The 20,492-nt window shown below is 37.9% G+C and overlaps 2 protein-coding genes and 1 long non-coding RNA gene across 3 annotated transcripts in view; all 3 read right to left on the bottom strand.

Annotated features, from left to right (window-relative positions):
• Nucleotides 1–20,492, bottom strand: part of loxl3b (lysyl oxidase-like 3b) — a 372,166-nt gene that overhangs the window by 62,447 nt on the left and 289,227 nt on the right. The gene's annotated exons all lie outside the window — the stretch shown is intronic.
• Nucleotides 8,842–11,316, bottom strand: LOC141783806 (uncharacterized). The gene is made up of 3 exons (XR_012597361.1): nt 10,820–11,316; nt 10,514–10,692; nt 8,842–10,449 (listed from the first exon to the last, which is right to left on the bottom strand). It is a non-coding gene; the product is annotated as an uncharacterized LOC141783806 (long non-coding RNA).
• Nucleotides 11,477–12,960, bottom strand: LOC141783804 (G-protein coupled receptor 151). Its single transcript, XM_074661321.1, has one exon. It carries the CDS (start codon nt 12,879–12,881, stop codon nt 11,700–11,702), a length of 1,182 nt encoding a protein of 393 aa, XP_074517422.1. The 5' UTR covers nt 12,882–12,960; the 3' UTR covers nt 11,477–11,699.

The following is a 20,492-nucleotide window of genomic DNA, read 5'->3' as shown; positions in this document are numbered from 1 at the left end:
TACTTTTATTGATCCCACGCAGGGAAAGAAAGGAGTGTAATTGAGTGTGTAAAGTAAAGAGTGTAAAATGGTAAAACAATAGGTGAGGCAACAAACAGGTCTGCTGTAGTCCCAAGATCTGCTGACTAATAAAAACATAAGAGTTATGACTTTAAATTATGGCTAAGACACAAGTTTATAGCACCAGAGCAGCAACATGACTCATTTCTAAACAGAAGGTGGCGCCACTCACTCACTCGCTGAGTCTACTTTGTGCAGTAATACACAGTCTGCATTTACAAAAACATTCCCTTTAAACCTCCTGAATGAAATGAACATGCCTCCATTGATCTGTATTAACAGGTGATCCGTCTTTTGCGTGACAATAATCTCATTTAATGCAAGAAGCAAGTTAACAGCATGAACAGGATCTCAGTGATCTGAATTACTGGAGGATTAAGGGAAGGATAATGACATCAGGCAGGATGTTGGCTCATTATATTGCAGGTCTTTTAAACAGGGATTGAACAAGTTTGAGTGCACTGCTTGGATGTAAAGGTCTTTTTTTATGATTTATTCTGCAAACGTGTCTGTAAACACTTCATATTTGATTGCATTATTCATGTTAAATGCATTACCTCAAGGAAAAATCATCTTTGCTGAATGAACTTACTGAATGGATATGAGATGGACGATCTGAGGGAGGACCAGGGTACAGGATATGTAGGTTGTTTTTGATTTGTGTTGTTTTATTCTGATTGAATTGTTCTTGTTTTGTTTTGTTTTTGTATGGTGAACATTGAGGTGGAACATTAAAATAGGCTATTTATGCTAAACATTAAGTTTATTGATAAATAAATAAATGAATAAATAAATAAATAAATAAATAAATAAATAAAAAGGGGAAGGACTTCTTAAGTATAAACATCCTTTTTCGGACACGCAATATTTAAGTATGTTGCTATTGAGAGTTTGTTGTATAAGCTATGTTTGCTGGATATTGTTGTTTTGTTTTAATATTCCTATATTCTTTATTTTAATTTTTTTTACAAGTTCGAAATACAAATCTAAATCTAAAGATCTATCATCAGTGTTGCCTACAAATTTGGTTTGTTAGCAGTTGAGATGAACCGCTGCTGTTTACAGTTTTGCGGGAAAAGTGACCAAATGGAAGGAGATTAAACACCTTAAACAATACGTTTGATGTCTGTTTTTGTGAGAGAGGTCATGTAAGTCTACCTCAGTTCATGCTCAAAAGGTCAAACAAAAAGACACAATCAAACTGCACCATGGGAAGTGTACGGTTTTGGAGCTTAACTCATATTAGGGGCTAAAAATCATAATATCTTGGCCTCTGATGTTTCCATTTTGACCATTTAACCCGTCCTTCAACTTTATGGAGGTACATTACTAAATTGTTGGAGTACTCCTTTAAGTTTTCAACCTCAAAACAAAACAAAATTTCCATTAAAAATTGGATTACTGTGGCTGTTTTGCAGCACACATCCCAGAGATCACCTGTCAACCAAACCATGTGGGTGGTTCTGTGACATCTCCTTCCTGGACTTCTTCTTCTTGTTTCTGCAGATAGGTGGTGCTCTTTTCTTTACTTCTTTTCCTACATTGCTGCTCAACTTCTTCTTCTTGTTTATTTTTGAACATGTCACTGCCAGAGGAGTGACATGTGGAGAAACAGTGGGTGTTTAGAAAAGCAAATGTTGTGTTCAATCGGCTGTATAGAGTAGGAAAACAAAGATCTGTTTGTATGAAAATGTGGTTGTTATTATTATGATGATTGCTGCTTTTATTATATTTGATGAAAGCACTGCTAACATGCAGTCTAGACATCAGAGTGCATGGTTAATTATCAGGGTTTTAGTATTTCATTTTGTCTGATTTGTGATTAAAAACATCTAAACATGCAGCTGAATCACCTGCTAGACTCTGTCTGATACAGTAATCCAGAGAAAATTAAAATCAGTTCAGAACAGACAACAAACCAGACACTAAACAACATCTTTATACGGTGAAATCCCACCCCTGCAGCTCAGAACAAATGCTAAAACTATTAGTGTGTCCTGTTTTGACTCCAGTCTGCTGCTTCAAACCTTTCATATCTTGCAGGGCAATCCTTCCTTTGCAAGAGAAGGAGGATACAAATAAAGCCACAGCGAGGAGCCCGAGGCAACATCAGCAATCCATCACGGTTGAGTGGGGAGAAAAAACACCATGTACATCTCAATAAAAGAGCAGGACTGTACTCTTTTCAGACGCCTTTAGCTTTAAAACTACAGCACACAGATAAGAAAATAACATGCAAGACTCTCATGTAGCACCACACAAATAGTTCAACTCAGGCTGTAGTAGTGGTTCAATGTATTTTAAGTATTACAACTAGAAATATGTCCCCTGTGACTGTTCTACTATTATATATTATATCACTATTACTATTATTCATCCATTCATGTAAAAGCAGGATTTTACTGTTGTAGTTGGTTGAGGTGGAGCTCATTTTGAATATGTATATATTTTATATATATATGAAAGGGGAAGAGAGAGGGAATTACATGCAGCAGGTCAGATTCGAACCTGTTGCTCTATCCGATTAGTCGATTGTCAAAATAGTTGGCGATTAATTTAATAGCTGACAATTATGAATCGATTAATTGTTGCAGCTCTATATACATTACAATTATTAACATTATTAAAAGGAAAAGCAACAAATCTTCACATTTAAGAAGCTGGAACCATGAAATGTTTAATATCTTTGACTTGAAATTATTATCAAAATAGAAAAGATATAACATAGAAATTATATAACTTTGTTTTTTTTGTGCTTCCGTTGAGTTTGTCTGTGGAGTCTGAGTTGTGGTGAGGGCCGGTCGTTTGTTGGCGTTAGCGGACTCCATTTATAACCGAACGTTAGCTCTCGTTGCACACTGTTATGGTTCATGTCCACAGGGATCGCCTCGCTTCCCAGCGTTGGACGCTTGATGGGCTGCCACTAGACACAAGGCACCTGATTGGATGAACGCTTTCACTTGTGGGCTCCCAGTTTTCAAACCGGAACCAACATGGCGGCTCGTTTGGAAACTTTCTTCTCTTATATCACGAAAATAGTTCATCGAAATGTGTCTCTGAAAACTCTTTATGCAAGAAATAATCCATGCAGTTTAGTTTAAAAGTTTCTCGCCCCTGATTTGCATAAAGTAGCTTAGACCTCAACTTTATGCAAATGAGGAGTGGTCAACGTGACGTCTCTCAGATCGCGCCGCCACGCTACCAGAATGCATTGCACGGCTTATAAAGACAATGAGTTTGAAGCATGGAAAGGATGGAGGCTGTGGACATGTTCCATTAGCCCTGTAGCGGAGCTGAAAATAAAGGCACTCGCAAGCGTGCATGACGTCACATCTGTTGGCTTTTCCCGCAAAAAACGTCCCTCATTAATACTATTAAAAACATGTAAAAACTTACATACAGTCCCTTTAATTTGTGAAGCAACTAAAGTTGTCAGAACTGTTTAGTGAAGTAAAAAGTAAAATATTTCCCTCTGAAATTTAGAGAAGTATAAAGTGGCATGAAAAGAAAAGACTCCAGTCAGACATTAAATCACACCTTGTTTTATTCCTACTGAACTGAACCTGATTGCTTTTTCATTTTGTGCGAGTTCAGTTGGTGGTTAAAGTTCATCAGTTCAGTCTTCAGCAGAGACGGCTGACCCTTAACTTACACATTAAGAAGCTCTCTAGCTGTATAAATGATGAATGAGACGGCTTTCTTTCACATATTTAACTACGTGCACACACTTAAGGAGCTCTCTTCCTCCTCTGTAAAGCATACATGTAGAGTAGAAACAGGACCATATAGACTTTATCCCCCAAAGGCAGTTTCATTTCTTTTATGCAGCATTAATTGAACCAAGCATTGTGGTTGCATTACATAACAGGCTTCATTACTGCCTCTTAGACACCGTGATAATGGATATTACCACTTACTGTACCTCTGAGGACATTAAACATCTCGTAAAAATGGCTGCAAACAGTCGGACCGACCCTTCATGTAATGTGGGGGATGTATGTAGTAGTAGCTGTACCTTTCAGTGACATGGATGAGGAATGGGTTATGAAAAAGTGACTCAACGTTGATCCCAATTCTCTGCAGGGTGCATAAAGGTTGCGTCTACCTGAAGTGTTAAGTCCCCATGATTTGGTTCCTGGATGGATCACACATGCACCAACACCAACGGGGTTAAAGGTCACATCTCTGTTGGGGTTTTTAACCCAATAAAGGGCAGCAGCGCACAAACAGCAGTGGAGAAACGTAAAGGCACGTACGTCTTTGGACATTAAATCTTAATCAAATCAATAATACTAAAATAGCACATAAAGAGGAGGTTATAGGTGGTGGAGGAGGCGTAGGCGTAGGCATGATGAGCGTATCAGCAGAGTAGCAGTGACAGGTGAAAATGGCCGTGCTGTACGCTTTATTCAGGGTCCACTGGGGACCCTTCCACATAATACTCCACTGCACATACAATGCATGTTACTGACTGTATTGTAAACCTTCATTTGAGCTTCTTTCAACATATTCTTCTTTATTTTTTTTATTTAATTCTTATAATTTAAAATCTACTTTGTTTGAATCTATTTTCTACTTTAGATGTGACCTGCTCACGTCCCTCTGCAGTGCAAATTGTTGCTACTTGTTTTAGTAATAAAGACGTTGATATTAGCCTTAAAAATATGGACGTTTTTCATCTAGATTTTTTCTATTAATTTCTACTAATGCTACTGTTGCTTTCTTTTGTGTACATCTTGTTTTGTCTCTTTGTTCGTTTCTAAGCTCATTACCTAAAAGTTTGTTTATAAAGTTTTGTAAGTATGAACTGGAAATTGCATATATGAAAACAATCTTGAAAAAATAAAGTATATGAAATTAAAAAATTAATAAATAAATAAATGGATAAATAAATAAGTAAATAAAGAAAGAAAGAAAGAAAGAAAGAAAGAAATAAAGAAATAAAGAAATAAAGAAATAAAGACCAAGGGAAAGAGACAAAAAATTCAAACAGAATTCAGACAGCAAAGTCTACAGTAAAATGAGGATTTAGAGTCAGGTTAGTGTATATAGTATTTATATTGGGAATGTGACAAAATGAAGTAAAGGCCAAGAAGTCATGCAAAATTATTGATGTTTTAAGTGTGCTGTTGATGGACATTATTGACCCACAATGCCTTGCAAAAAAGGAAGTGGCGGAGGTGCTAATACTGTAGGCAAGCCAGGTTTGTTTGTATAGCATCTTTCAAATTCAACGGACAATATAAAGTACTTTAAATAAGTTAAATAAGTCCATAAAAAGGAATAATACAGCATAGAATTCAGTGCAGTTATTGCAGTGTTTAGGTGCCGCAAACTTAAAGGGGACACATCATGCTCATTTTCAGGTTCATACTTGCATTTTGTGTTTCTACTAGAACATATTTATATGATTTAATGTTCAAAAAACACATTATTTTTCTCATACCGTCTGTCTGAATATACCTGTATTCACCCAACACACTCTCATCTCAACTCGTCACATGCCACCGCTTTGTCGTCACTTTATATTCGGCATCAAAACCACTATAGTTAAGGAAAGAAAGGGAAATAAATACATGTTTGGGCTTTAAACTACTATGTTTGTGGAGTGAAAATGACACTGAACGTTGTGAACACGGGGCACGAACAGCGGTCTCCTGGATGAAAGCCTTGTGTTTGTTGGATTTCAGTCTCATTAGTATGATAATGTTCCCAGCATGAAACATCATTTGTCAGGGTTAGTTAATAAGCTCTCTGTTTTAGGACTTCTGGAAGTGAACATAGAAGTAGACGGCAATACAAAGAGGGTTTCTGATGATCTTTACTGCTCGTCTACAAAGCTATAAATGTCCTCGTTATTAGAAGCCAGTCAGTCTGTCGGGTCCTTTCAATTTATTTATTTTTTCAAAAGGATTAAATTGAAAGCGGTCGAAGCTGCTTTTACCCTCTGAGTTGATGCTGCCAGACGACAGAAGATGGGCCTTCACACTATAACCTCTTTTAAAAGCAGGCTAAAAACTTTTCTCTAAAGCTTTTGATTAGGTTTTATCCTGTTTATAGGAGTGTTTATCTGTATTTTATCTCTATAAATTGTATTTTTTATGGTCCGTTTGAGCAAAAACACACTGTTTTTTTCATATTAAACATTGTTTTTGTGTATAAATGTTACAAGCAGACGTTGAAAGCAGAGTCATAGCCGCAATTTTGGAGATATTAAGGTCACTGTGACAATAAAGATATTATATTATTAGTGTTTTTTCTATAAAACATACTATTCAACTACTTTTTGTACTTCTCTGTTACTGTGATACTTTAATTTCTCTACTTTTATCTTGTCAAGAGTGAGTCAATTTACTTTGAGGCTTTCTAAGTCAGTCAGCATTTTACATTTTTTACATTATAATTTATTCCCTGAAAGGTTACGAGCACATTGTTGTCAGCAGGACAGCGTCTCCATCTTTAATTAATGTAGGAGGAGAAATGTGGGAGGATTAATTTAATAGATTTGTCTTATTAAATAGACTCCTTGATTGGCTGAGAAAAAAAATAGATGTCTGTTATTCAGTGTATCTGATATGATGGAGAACTTAATAAATACAGTGAATAATAAAATGAAAAAACCTGCTGACCCAAGGGCAGACATTCGGAGACACGGTCTATTGTCAATGAATAAATTATGTGCCAGAGCACAATCATGATGAAGAGCTTTAGAGGCTTGTTTTTTTCCTCTCCATTCGACCTGTAACCTTTCTTTTCACTCAGGCAGACTAAAATGTCAAATCTGCCGGGGCGTCGGAGCCACAGGCGGCCGCTGCTTTACTGGTAAACACACAGACGACTAAAAGCAGGTTTCTTTTCACCGCCGCTGAAAGGTTAGACTGTTAACGCAGGTCATGTGGGGTGGTGGTGGTGCCGGTGGTGGGCAGCTGACCATCTGACCAGTCACTCTATGTATCAGACCAAAACCATTTCATACATCAAGAAACACTGGATTTAAGTAACTGCAAACTCATGTTATAATAAAGGCTTTAGTGATGACTCAGTGACATTTATATCACTTTTTTATGTACTTTAATTTAATTTATCTGCCTTTATCGTGTTGAAAGTTACTAGATGATTTGATATAAACAATGTGACAAATGAAAAAACTTTACTTCAATCCAATTCATCGACTATAAGCAGTTTATAAACATATAATAAATTGTTGATAACACATAATATAGTTATAAGCAGATACAAGGACATTTTAAAGTGTTTCTTGAAGCTGAAGTAGGCGAGATTGAACCAAATATAATTAAAAAAATATATTTTTGTAAAATGGTCACTATATCCTGACAGTAGTACATGAAACAGGTAACCTGAAAAAAATCATGTGCCTCTGTGTCCTCCGGTGCTCCTAACGGCATCTGCAAGATTTCACAGACCAGAGGAAAACAAGCAGTCAGAGCTGACCTGGGATCTGCTGTCTGACATCTCTGTCCCAGTGTTAGTGTATGGGAAAAAGTCTTTTTGGGTACAATAGCATCACGTGACGGACACGGAGGTTGTAGTACCGCTGCTTGGCTCGCTCTACCTGGGGGGTTTTGGGTAAACACTGTCAGCACTTTGTTTGAACTGTTAGCTTCAAACCACTGGCTCGGCCTTGGCCATGTTGAGAGCCGTGGGAGGCAATATATATGCTCTCAATCTCACATTTCGCATCTTTAATGAATATATAACTACACATATAATATAGGTGTATGCAGATATTTATTTATTAATGTATTTGTCATAGGAGAAGTTATGTACTTCTTATACACTGTGGTGAGAAGTACATTTACTCAAGTAGGCTACTGTACTTAAGTACAATTCTTCTAAAGGTACTTTTAGGCTACCTTAGTATTTCCATTTTCTGCTACTTTATACTTCTGCTCCACTACACATTTCAAAGGCAAATATTGTACTTTTTACTCGACTACATATCTCATAACTTTAGTCAGCAGACGCTTTTATTAAGATTAAGATTAATGATGCAAAATATTATTAACAAATAAAGTATGATGTATTATTATAGATTAACCCAGCAGTATATAAAGTAATTAAATTGAGCTCTACCTTTATCAGCTGCAACATTAAAGTGATGAACACATTAATGCATCGGTTATAATCCAGTAATATAATGAATATTATTCTGAAATGGGCCATTCTGAATAATGAGCACTTTTACTTTTGGTACTTTAAGTATATTTTGATGCTATTTTGGCATTTTACTTAAGTACAATTTTTAATGCATGACATTTACTTGTAACAGAGTATTTCTACACTGTGGTATTACTACTGAGTACTTCTTGCAACACTGTTTATGCATCCTGAATGGTTTAAACAACACTTAAGTCAAACTTCCTGATGACTCTTTAACATCTAAACTGTGAAAAATAAAACTCCATAATGCACTTTTATTACTGAATCAAGACTGAGACTCTGCCGGCGTTCATGCTGAGGAAGAATAAAGACATAAACACTGACCAGCTTTTGCACCACTAGGCCTACTTACTGAAACTACCAAACTGCTGCTTTCACTGAAATATGATGATTGACCTCAAACATGCAGCTGGATTAGTTGTGATTTTAATATGGAGAAATGATCTCTGCGTGTCATCTCATAACCTCCTGAATTAAATGGAGAGATTTGATGCTCGAATTGTATTTTATCCGTGATTAAGGTAGGCTGAGTGATTTTATAGCCTTTGGAGGAGGAATAAAAACAAACCAGAGCAGTCTGTATATTTGAGAATGTTTTAATATCCATGTTCACGTAAACACAATCACAACAAACTCCTCGAGTGGATATTTACAGTGGCTTCGTGTTTGTGGGTACAAACCTCCTCTATAATAAAGGGTGACAGAGCAGTAATACTGCAGGCAAGAACAGATATTACATCAAAAACATGATCGTGTACATCAGTGGCGGCCGGCCAATAGAGGGCTCCCTGAGTCACACACAAAAAAACATTACTACTACTACTACTACTAATAATAATAATAATAATAATAATAATACAAATTATACAAAGTGTCAATATCTGTGTGTTTTGAATATGGAATGCACCCAGTAATATGTGTAATTTGATTGTAATATGTAATTTGATTGCAATGTGATTATATTTTGTATTAATAATCTGAATCTGTAAAGTAACTAAAGTTGTCAGATAAATGTAATGGAGTAAAAAGTCTAATATTTCCCTCTGAGATGTAGTGGAGTAGAAAGTAGCAGAACATGGAAATAGTCAAGTAAAGTAGAAGTACCTCAAAATTGTATTTAAGTACTTTTTATTTTATACTGTTGTGTTTTTTAAAAGCATTCTTTACTCTTCCTATTGGAATAAAATAATTGTTAATTATTTAAAGGACCCATATCGTGCTCATTTTCAAGTTCATACTTGTATTTTGTGTTTCTACTAGAACATGTTTACATGCTGTAATGTTAAAAAAAAACTTTATTTTCCTCAAACTGTCGGCCTGAATATGCCTGTATTTACCCTCTGTCTGAAACGCTCCGTTTTAGTGCATTTCGAGGGAATTGCGACGAAATTGCAACAGAATTGCGTTGCTAGGCAACAGCTTGGGTATATGTGTACTTCCTGCCAGCCGATGTCATTCACATACACTGTAACAGTAAATAAACTGGGACATATTTAGAATGTTTTAGTTTAAAACCGTGAAATGGTCTAAATATTGCATATTTGTGACATCACAAATGGACAGAAATCCTAACGGCTTATTTCAAACGCACAATTTCTGAATACGGGCTGTGTGTGTATACTGAGAGTTTTGATTAACAGTATTTATAAAGCACTTAAACCTGATTTATAATATAAAGACATGAAAATCTCACTTTTTACAATATGGGACCTTTAACTGCAAAGTAGTAATGTGTTTTTGATACCTTCACTTTTTTTGCATTAAATCATACTGGGATGTTTGCTGAAATTGATTGGATGTGGCACCACAGCCCCACCTAGAAAAAATTTCCATCAACCGCCACTGGTGTACAAGTTTATATTACATCTAAATCAAGCTCACGACAGCAAACAGCCGTTTAACGAGGGTCTGCACTTTGGGGCAACACACTAGAAACCAGCTGAGAAGAACAAGTTCAGCTATCACATCTGATTCACTACAACATCTTCTCCTCTCTCTCCCATGGAACCGGGTCCTGCGCCTCCTCGACGTGCGTATTCCTGTGCCCTGTCCAAAAGTGCTCCACATCTGGGAAGGTCTTCTCCTTCTCCTGCGAGACCACTTTGGCGTTGGCGACGGCGTTGGCGACGGCGTCGGCACCGACTTCTGCTCCATTGCCCTCCGTTTTCGGACACTTTCTTGCCTAAACCTAACCATGTCGATTTTTTCCTAAACTTAACTAAGTAGTTTTCTTGCCTAAACCTAACCAAGTCGATCTTTTCCTAAACCTAACTAAGTTGATCTTTCCTAAACCTGACCAACAGTGTACAAGTTTATATTACATCTAAATCAAGCTCACGACAGCAAACAGCCGTTTAAACGAGGGTTCTGCACTTTGGGGCAACACACTAGAAACCAGCTGAGAAGAAGAAGTTCTGCTATCACATCTGATTCACTACAACATTTTCTCCTCTCTCTCCGACGGAACCGGGTCCTGCGCCTCCTCGACGTGCGTATTCCTGCGCCCTGTCCAGAAGTGCTCCACATCTGGGAAGGTATTCTTCTCCTTCTCCTGTGAGACCTTGGCGTTGGCCCCGACTTCTGCTCCGTTGCCGTCCGTTTTTGGACACTTGTTGCCGCGGAGCTGCTTCGATCCTCTGCAGGTCACGATGAGCCAGATGGCTAAACTTTGGTCTTCTGAGGTCAAATTCAGTATTTGTTGCCCTTTAAAGTACTTATTCTGTCCATATTTAAAACATTTAAAGGTGCTTTAAAGTACATTTAAAGTTACTTTTAAAAGAAGAAAAAATTTTATTTTTCACAAATGACATGTTGAACTCCTGTACAATAAAAACACAAATGTCCAGCGTCAATTTCCGCTCCACAGGAAACAACTTAGTTAGGTTTAGAAAAGATCGATTTGGTTAGGTTTAGGCAAGAAAACTACTTGGTTGGCTTTAGTCAAGAAAACTACTTAGTTAGGTTTAGGTGAGAAAACTAATTAGTTAGGTTTAGAAAAAGATCGACTTGGTTAGGTTTAGGAAAAGATCAACTTGGTTAGAATTAGGCAAGAAAACGACTTAGTTAAGTTTAGGAAAAGATTGACTTGGTTAGAATTAGGCAAAAAAACGAATTAGTTAGGTTTAGAAAAAGATCGACTTGGTTAGGTTTAGGAAACATCAACTTAGTTAAGTTTAGGAAAAGATCGACTTGGTTAGGTTTAGGAAAAGATAGACTTGGTTAGGTTTAGGACAGATCAACTTAGTTAGGTTTAGAAAAAGATCGACTTGGTTAGGTTTAGGAAACATCAACTTAGTTAAGTTTAGGAAAAGATCGACTTGGTTAGGTTTAGGAAAAGATAGACTTGGTTAGGTTTAGGACAGATCAACTTAGTTAGGTTTAGAAAAAGATCGATTTGGTAAGGTTTAGGCAAGAAAACTACTTAGTTAGGTTTAGGTGAGAAAACTACTTAGTTAGGTTTAGGGCATTTTCTCCTCTCTCTCCCACGGAACCGGGTCCTGCGCCTCCTCGACGTGCGTATTCCTGCGCCCTGTCCAAAAGTGCTCCACATCTGGGAAGGTCTTCTCCTCCTTCTCCTGAGGCGATACCGCGTTGGCGACTGAGACCGCGTTGGCGTTGGCAATGGCGACGGCTTTGGCACCGACTTCTGCTCCGTTTCCCTCCGTTTTCGGACACTTGTTGCTTGTTGTTTGCTGCTTGGAGCTTCTGCAGGTCGCACTGAGCCAGATGGAGATCAGTCCTTGGCGCACGTCGTCGTACATGGTCATCAGGATCACCGGACAGAGGGAGCTGCATGCGTAAAGGAGGACTTGCGCAAAGATAATCAAACCCACAGGAGGTTTGTTGTACCCGAGCCGGATCCAGGTGAATGTGCCCCACTCTGGCAGCAACATGAGCCCTAGTGCACCGCTTACACACAGTAAAACCAGGATGACCTTGCTCTGATGCTGGGGGTTGCAGGGTGCGTGGTTCTGGTGCTGCGGGCTGCAGGGTGCGTGGTTCACCGCAGCGTGCAGAGCTTTGGTGTAGTATGCAAGAGTGAAGATGATGGGCACCACAAAGCATGCAGTTGGGTAAATCTTGTAGAACACAAGCATGAAGTCAGACGCGCACACTGGCATCTCGGAGACGCAGATAGTGTCCTGGCCGTGCTGCACCAGAGACGCGAAAAGCATCTGTGGGATGGGAAACATCATGGAGATGATCCAGATGCACGCCAGGGCTGCGTGGATCCACTTCGGGCTGCAGAGGGAGGTGTGTTTGGCTCTGGTGGTGACTGCAAGGATTAAAGTTTTTGCAACCACACAGGAGTGCTGGAACCAGTCCGTGGTGCTGCAGATGAAACTGCCCAGAGTCCAGGTGTGCTTGTAGTAGGTGATGGCGCGCACCGGAGCGCACAACAGCAGGATCAGCAGGTCTGTGGAGCAAAGAGAGGCGAGGAGAGCCTTCACCTCCGAGCCATGTCCAAGTCTAAAGTCACGGAGGAAAATCAGCAAAACGAGCAGATTCCCAACAGCTCCGGACACGCAGATCCCGATGAGGATGACTGGCATGACCGTCCTGGTGTCATCCCCACGGAGAAGCTGAACTCCTCCAACGAAATCAAAGAAGGAGACATTTGCTGGTCGATCAATATCCATCCTCCTGCAGACTTTACAGTTCAAGCTCCTTAAAATTAAATGTTTTTCTTCCACTTTTCTCCTTAGATTGAAACAATTCAATGTTTTTCTTCCACTCTTCTCCTCAGATTGACAAAATTAAAGGTTTTTCTTCCACTTTTCTCTCTTCAGATTGACACAATTAAAGGTTTTTCTTCCACTTTTTCTCCTTAGATTGACAAAATTCAATGTTTTCCTTCCACTTTTCTCCACAGATTGACAAAATTAAATGTTTTTCTTCCACTTTTTTCTCCACAGATGGATGTCCTGCACGATGGAGGATGAGGATGAGGAGCTGTCCAGGTCGCCGTGGTGCTGAAACTGCTGCTGACTGGGTCGTGATCGCATCAGCTAGTGATGTGATGGTGAGCAGGCTGCTGCCAGGTTAGGTCTATTTCAAGTGCTGCCATTTAGCATCGTCAACTCGCGTCATTTTACCAGAGTGGCTCCAGGCTGCAGCCAGACAGAATGTGAGCGCGCAGCGTGATGTGATTTACATGCAGGAACCTCAGAGGGATCAGGGCTGGTGTGGCGTGTCAGAAAGATGTCAAAGTATAACAGAATTATCTGTTAGTTTATCTTTTTTTAATTAAAATGCAAGCTTTGACTTTTAGTGGAATCACTGATGAATAAATAACATGCAGTGCAGCCATAGGACATGTTTAAATTAATAATCATAAAAACTGTAATGTCTAAAAGGCATGCAACTACTCCATCCCTGCAACACATTTTGAAATGTCTTAATCTCATCTTGCTATATGCACACTACCAAAACGATTCTCTTATGGCTCATATTTCCCTACCTTTGCAAACTGACAGAAATATCCTTTTAAAACTACTTCAAGTTCAGTCAGGGTCGAGCATTAATCCCCTTAACCTTCTATTTTAGGATAAACTGAGAAGAATAAACAACATTTAGGGCTAAACGTTGGTCTGCTAAGGATGAAATTCATTATTTGTGTCCCTTTTCGGTACTTATTCTCTCCATATATAAAACATTTAAAGGTGCTTTAAAGTACATTTAGAGTTACTTTTGAAAGAAGAAACAACTTTTTTTTCTTTCACAAATGAAATGTTGAACTCCTGTACAATAAAAACACAAATTTGCTCAATTCAATATTCAACTACTTAGTTAGGTTTAGGAAAAGATCGACTTGGTTTGGATTAGGCAAGAAAAGTACTTAGTTAGGTTTAGGCAAAAAAACTACTTGGTTAGGTTTAGGCAAGAAAACTACTTAGTTAGGTTTAGGTGAGAAAACTACTTAGGTTTAGGAAAAGATCGACCTGCTTAGGTTTAGGCAAGAAAAGTACTCAGTTAGGTTTAGGCAAGAAAACGACTTGGTTAGGTTTAGGAAAAGATCGACTTGGTTATGATTAATCGAGAAAACTATTTAGTTAGGTTTAGGCAAGAAAACTACTAAGATCGACTTGGTTAGGTTTAGGAAAGATCGTAAGTTACACCGAACCAAAAGTGGTTACTTGACACCGGAAGTGGTGTTACTTTAATAAAGAAGTTACGTGACAAAAACTACTTTTAGGAAAATATCGTGGTTTGGGTTAAAACACTGACTTCTGGTTTCACAAGGGACACAAACAGCGGTCTTCTGGGTAAAAGTCAGCTGTTTTTTGAACTACATATCTACCTCGACTTCCTCCCTAGATGGCATTCCCCACTCTTTATAAGTCCTCGTTCACAATTACGTTGATTGCATACGAATTGATGTCATGGATATACATATATGAATTACACTGCATTTACTTTTCGTAGGTATAGCTACAAACAGTGTTTGAGAACAGCCTGAAATCAGCTTAGCAGATACATGGGCTGGATATTGGCTTACTGCAGATATATCAGTAATGAAAAAGATACGATTTAATAACAGTGTCTCCATTATGTGTCCAGCAGAGTTTATTTTACAAATGTAAAATCATCAACTCCGTGCATATCTTAAACACAGTTCTTTAATAACCCAATTTAAGAGATCCTTATAAAAAAACTTCAGTTTATTTGACATATTTATGTTGATGAATATATGAATATCCGCAGATATATTGTTATCAGATTTTTAAAACTCTCAAACTGTCGTAGCTGAAGAAGCAGCACAAGCAGGAAGGACCCAAAAAGCAGACTCAGGGACAAGCAGATTAAAGGAGATTAATTTAATTAACAAAAAGCCTACAGGCCAAAAGTCCCAAAAACAGGCAGGAACAGCAGGCAGATTTTGGGTAAACAAAACGCCATGTGACAACGTAGACTACGAAGAAGAACTGACAAAAGAGAAAGGGAGCACAGAGACTAAATACACAAGGAGAGGAGGGAGATAACGAGGGACAGGTGACAGCAGGGCTGACGAGGGACAGGTGAAACTCATCAGGAAGTAAAATAAGACAAGACACAAGAGGAGAGACTTTCAAACTAAAACAGGAAGCAAACTATAACAAAAACCCTATGACCATAACACAAATACCAATGTCAGTATCGGTTTCAAACTTCCGATATTGGTCAGACTCAGTTGGCACGTTGTGGAAAATCCTCCTCCAACTTGACACTTTGTTTTGTCCTTTTGGACCTCTCCAATGAACTGTTTGACCTCTTTACCTTCAGGAAAACATCTGTAGACATCTGTGTGTGACTTAACAACATTTATACATTTAGTGCGGACTTGATGGTTTAAAAGAAAGTATGAAAGTACTTTAGTTACTCTTTTCTGCAGTGTAGAGACTAACTTTAACTTGCAGCTGCTTTGTCATCACTATAGCTTTCTAATGAGGTGTCAGGATCGATCGTATTCCTTTCAGACGGTTTGTAATCCAGCTTGGAACAACAGTGTTTTTTTTACTTCATAAAAGTAATAAATCCAACAATGAAAGTTGCTTAGTATACAATTTGCAGGAACATTTCCAAGGATACATAGTTAAGGGTGTACTGTCAATCTTACACCTGTAACATATGAAAGAATGTCTAAAACCTCTATCCAGAAAGCTTGGCTAACTGGGCAGTCCCATAGGCGATGAAATAAGTATTTAATGTGGTTTACATCACGTCATGGCTTAATAAAGTCAGTAACAGGGTCACAAATAAATATGAATGAACCATATTGTGTCCTGTTTTTACTCGAGGCATTCACTCAGTGATTCAAATATTTATGGATGAAGTGGAACGAAGAGGCAGTTCAGGCTCATTATCCGTCTTACGCAGACTGCAACCACAGAGTGAGGTGTGTTTACTTGACTTGAAGAGCATTCGGATGATGAACGGGAGGGTGAGGGTGGAGGTGGAGGTGGAGGTGGTGGGGGGGGGTTGTATGTGGAGAGGTGAGGGTGCCCACTCAAATGCTGTCACCTCCTCTAAGAGGGCTGGTTGCTAGGAGACCGGAGCCACCATCACAGTATGGGGTTAGGAAGATGTGAGGCGGCATGAAGTAGTGCGAGATATGGATGGATAGAGAGGCTTTAAAGCGACTCTGGAAGCATCAGATGAAATGAATGAGTAGTTATACCACGGTGTGATTGCAGAGGGGGGGAAAAAGGCTCTGGTGATATTTAGAGGGATGATATAATAGCACAAGCAGGGATGCTGCCCTCGCGGCGTGCAGTAATCAGAGATAATTGATATGTTATGGACTGTGCAAGGCTAAGAATACGAGTAATAGGTTGCAGCTCCCACTGATTTCAACACAAACGTAACACTCAACTCTGCATTTGTTAACGCAGAGATGCACTTTCCAGTATTGTAATTTCCAGTGTGTTCCCCACATGTCAAGACCTGCAACATATTTGTTGATTAATAATTAATAATAATATGAATAACCTAATTTGTGTGGCACTTTTCATGCAGCCTCATTAAACAAGATTAAGTTAAGCAAAAAATAAAATGTAATAGGCAGTAACACTAAGTATAATGTTTGATAACAATATCATAAAACATTACAAACAATACCAATAAAACCAATAGAATAAATATTTAAAACCTTGACAAGGTGGGATTACCCTGAACAAAAAAAGATTGAAAAGATACGGCTTTAATTTCGGTTGAATAATTATTTTCATTTTTGATTAATCTGTCAATTATTTTCTCGATTAATTGATTAGTTGTTTGGTCTATAAAATTACAAAAAAATGTTGATCAAAAGTCCAAGATGATTGTTTTGTCCACAACTCAAAGATATTCACTGTCATAGAGGATTAAAGAAACCAGAAAATATTCACATTTAAGAAGCTGGAAGCTGAGAATCTGAGGAAAAGTCAGGAGATCACCAAAGTCATTGGGATTCATCCTGTGAGGATCATGAATGTCCGTACAAAATTTTATGACAATCCATCCAGTAGTTGTTGAGATATTTCAGTCTAGACAAAAGTGGTGGCCCAACCATTGAGCCATTGGTACTGGTGAAAATCCTGACTGATACATTAGATATTTATCTAAGTAAAACAAGTAATAAAGAGCATTCAAAGATATACAGTTGTGTATCATCTGTATATCGGTGATATTTGACACTATGATGAGTAATAATGTTGCCTAATCCTAAAGTGTCACCAAGGTTAACTATAGTGGTTTTGATGCCGAAAATGCAGCAGTATGTGACGAGTTGGGCTGTATAGACTCTTAGTTTTGTTTTAATGTTGTTTGTGTGAATTAATGAAACAAATCATCATCCAGTCAAAAAACTTCATCCATTTGAGGGGGAATAAATTACTTGAAGAACATCTTGTCCTCATGAGGTTTTATCAGTCTGTGCCATTAGCCTGTCCATCAAAAGGTGCATTAATGTGCTGTAATTTTCTACCGTGTGTCATTTGAGGAAAAAAGTCTCATCCTGGAACAAAAGACTTTCTCAGCGGGGTCTTGAGAGGTGACTTCTTTTTGATTTGTGCGTGCGTCCACGTGTAGTGTGTGGTTCTTAGCCTACTGCAGCCTAATTGTGGGTCTTTTTCTTGGGAAACAACCAACTGAGATACAAGAGCAAATGCCCATGAGTTGTTTTTTTTCTAAATCTTTTGCATCCAGCACTCCGGCCTGGTCTGAACCAGTATTGTGTGAGAGTTGGATCCCTCACATTCCCCCGAGGCTTATACAGAGCCGGGGAAGGACAAAATAACAGGAAAATAAAATGATAGAGAGGAGGGAGGGGGGAGGACACGAACAAAAACCCAGAGCTGGCGTAAGAGTCTCGTTGAACTCCAGTAATGTTCCCTTTGGAGATAGAAACAAAGATGAAGTAGTTTTTCCACCACAGGGATGTCTACCCTAAAAAGCAGACCTTGCCACGACACATTTCTGTCCCAAAATCCCTTGATGCAGAAAAGCTTTTTACAGTATCAAAGAAAACAAATGCAGGTTTTTGTCATTCAGAGGGGATCAAAGGTAAAAAGGGTCTCCCAAGGTAACCGCAGACATAAGCCACGTTGTTATTGATGTTATTGCTCAGAAGTGGAGAGAATTAGCAATTTGTTGTTGATGTTGGGACTGTTTTACATGACTGCTTTCAAGTTCCCCCCTCGCCATCAAACAGAGCTCAAGATGGAGATCTAACAAGTTGCTCCTATAGGTGGCAAAGACTGACAGTTACCACGACAACCTGTGGATGGAAACCACTTGACTTGCAAAGCTGCTTGTGACCGTCTCGGTGCTTTCGGACAGCATAATGACTTTCATCCTCTTTAACAGTTTTTCATTTCCCGGCTCGTGTGAATAAATCAGAGTTAGATTTGAGCTGCAGGACACATCATTATCTTCATTATTGTTTTGTTTGTTTGTTTCAGGCATCATGCAAAGAGATAAATGACTCCCTTTAGCAAAAGGGCATCAGACTCCCGCCTGCAAAATAGCAAATAATTAATGTCAGGCTTCTCTTTTTTTTTTTATAGTGTGTGTGGGAGGGGGAGCAGATGGAGGCTTCTCTTTTTTTTTGTCTTCTTTAATCATAAATACATAAAAAGCAAAGACATATGCAACTGAAAACATGGCATTAGCAGATTCTGTACATATTATATGTTTAGTGTATATTACTCCCATCATCTGCTTTTTAATGATTCATTATTTTGTCCTCTTTTTTCTTTTAATGCAGATGAATGGTACCATCATGCTGCTACCTGCTGAGCCGTCCTGCTGGGTGCCATCATGACTGATCCTGGCATGAACACAGAAAGCTTATTATGTGTCACGTTTACGGTATTTAGCTGATTTTTAAGCCAAAGTGACAACAACAAACAGTGGTGGAAGATAACTAAGCACATTTACCCTCATTTTAAAACAGCTTTATACTTCAGAGGGAAATATTGTAATTCAATATATTTATTTATTAAATGAAATTGAATTAAATTAAATTAAATTAAATTTTTATTTATTGTGACTTTGCAGAATATAATTTTACATAACCTATGATTAGTTTATAAACCACCAGTAGTTTAAGTGATTTCCCTCACAACTGCAGCTGTAACATCGATCCTGGCATGGATAAGATAACTAAACACATTTGCTTCAGAGAGAAATATTTATTTATTTATTTATTTAATTGATTTTTTTAGTGACTTTGCAGAATATAATTTTACATATTTTAAAGTGATCTCCCTCACAACCAGCTGCAACATTAAATAATTCAGGATTAAATGTTCAAAGGATTTATTTGTCACATGCCGCTCAAACAATGTGTGTGTGTGTGTGTGTGTGTGTGTGTGTGTGTGTGTGTGTGTGTGTGTGTGTGTGTGTGTGTGTGTGCAGTGACATGAAGGGGGCATAATAACTGAAAAAAGGCTGGTGTGCATGAAAAATAAGAGTTAAAAAAATAGATGTAAACAATAAACTTAAAAGATTAAAAATGTATAAATACATGTAATATAAGTATTTAAATACAAAGGTGTATATTGGACTAGTGTGTTTTTGGGCTGTGCAATTTTTCAGTATAAAAATATCAGTTGTAATACAAACTGTACAAGAACATTTTTGTTGTATAATATAATGCATAATAATATGATGACATAGCTGCACAATGAATACTTTTCCTTTTGATATTTAATGTATTTTTGTTGATAATACTTCTGGACTTTTACCTAAGTAGGAAAAAGTTGAATGTGTAACAGTATTTTTACATTACAGTATAAAATTGAAGTTATTGAAATGATAATATATCACTGTGAAAGGAACAGTTCAGTTTGAATATAACGGGTAGCTAAATTTGATTTCCGAAATAAAAGCTCATCACATCAGAGTTTAATGTGTTAAAAAAATGACTTTAATTTAATATGAAGGGGTCTCAAGGTTGTGAATCATGACAGTCTGTGAGGTTTTCTGCTTATGTCAACAATGAAGACATTTAATGTGAGACCTGTAGAAATACTAATAGAAGAGTGCCACCATGTGACAAAAGAAGGAAACACAAAACTTACACCACAGCAGTTGCAGGCTTATAGGTTCTTCACTCTTCACTTAATACTTAATATTGGAACAATTAGAACATGCAGCAGAATAGAAATGCAAAAATTAATATGATTTATAGAATAGAAAATACTTTATTGTCTACTTTTTCTGCACAAAAGGAAGAAATTTGTTCTTGTTGTGTATGTGCAAAAGCTAGTTAAAAGGTACATTAAAAC

This window comes from Sebastes fasciatus, chromosome 15 (assembly GCF_043250625.1).
Source record: "Sebastes fasciatus isolate fSebFas1 chromosome 15, fSebFas1.pri, whole genome shotgun sequence".
NCBI classification, from domain to species: Eukaryota; Metazoa; Chordata; class Actinopteri; order Perciformes; family Sebastidae; genus Sebastes; species Sebastes fasciatus.
The sequence above is the reverse complement of the archived record's forward strand: the minus strand, read 5'-3'. Positions and strand labels throughout refer to the sequence as shown.

Bases quoted from the DNA above. Each gene is read 5' to 3' on its own strand.
- LOC141783804 (XM_074661321.1), bottom strand. From the start codon at position 12,881: ATGGATATTGATCGACCAGCAAATGTCTCCTTCTTTGATTTCGTTGGA.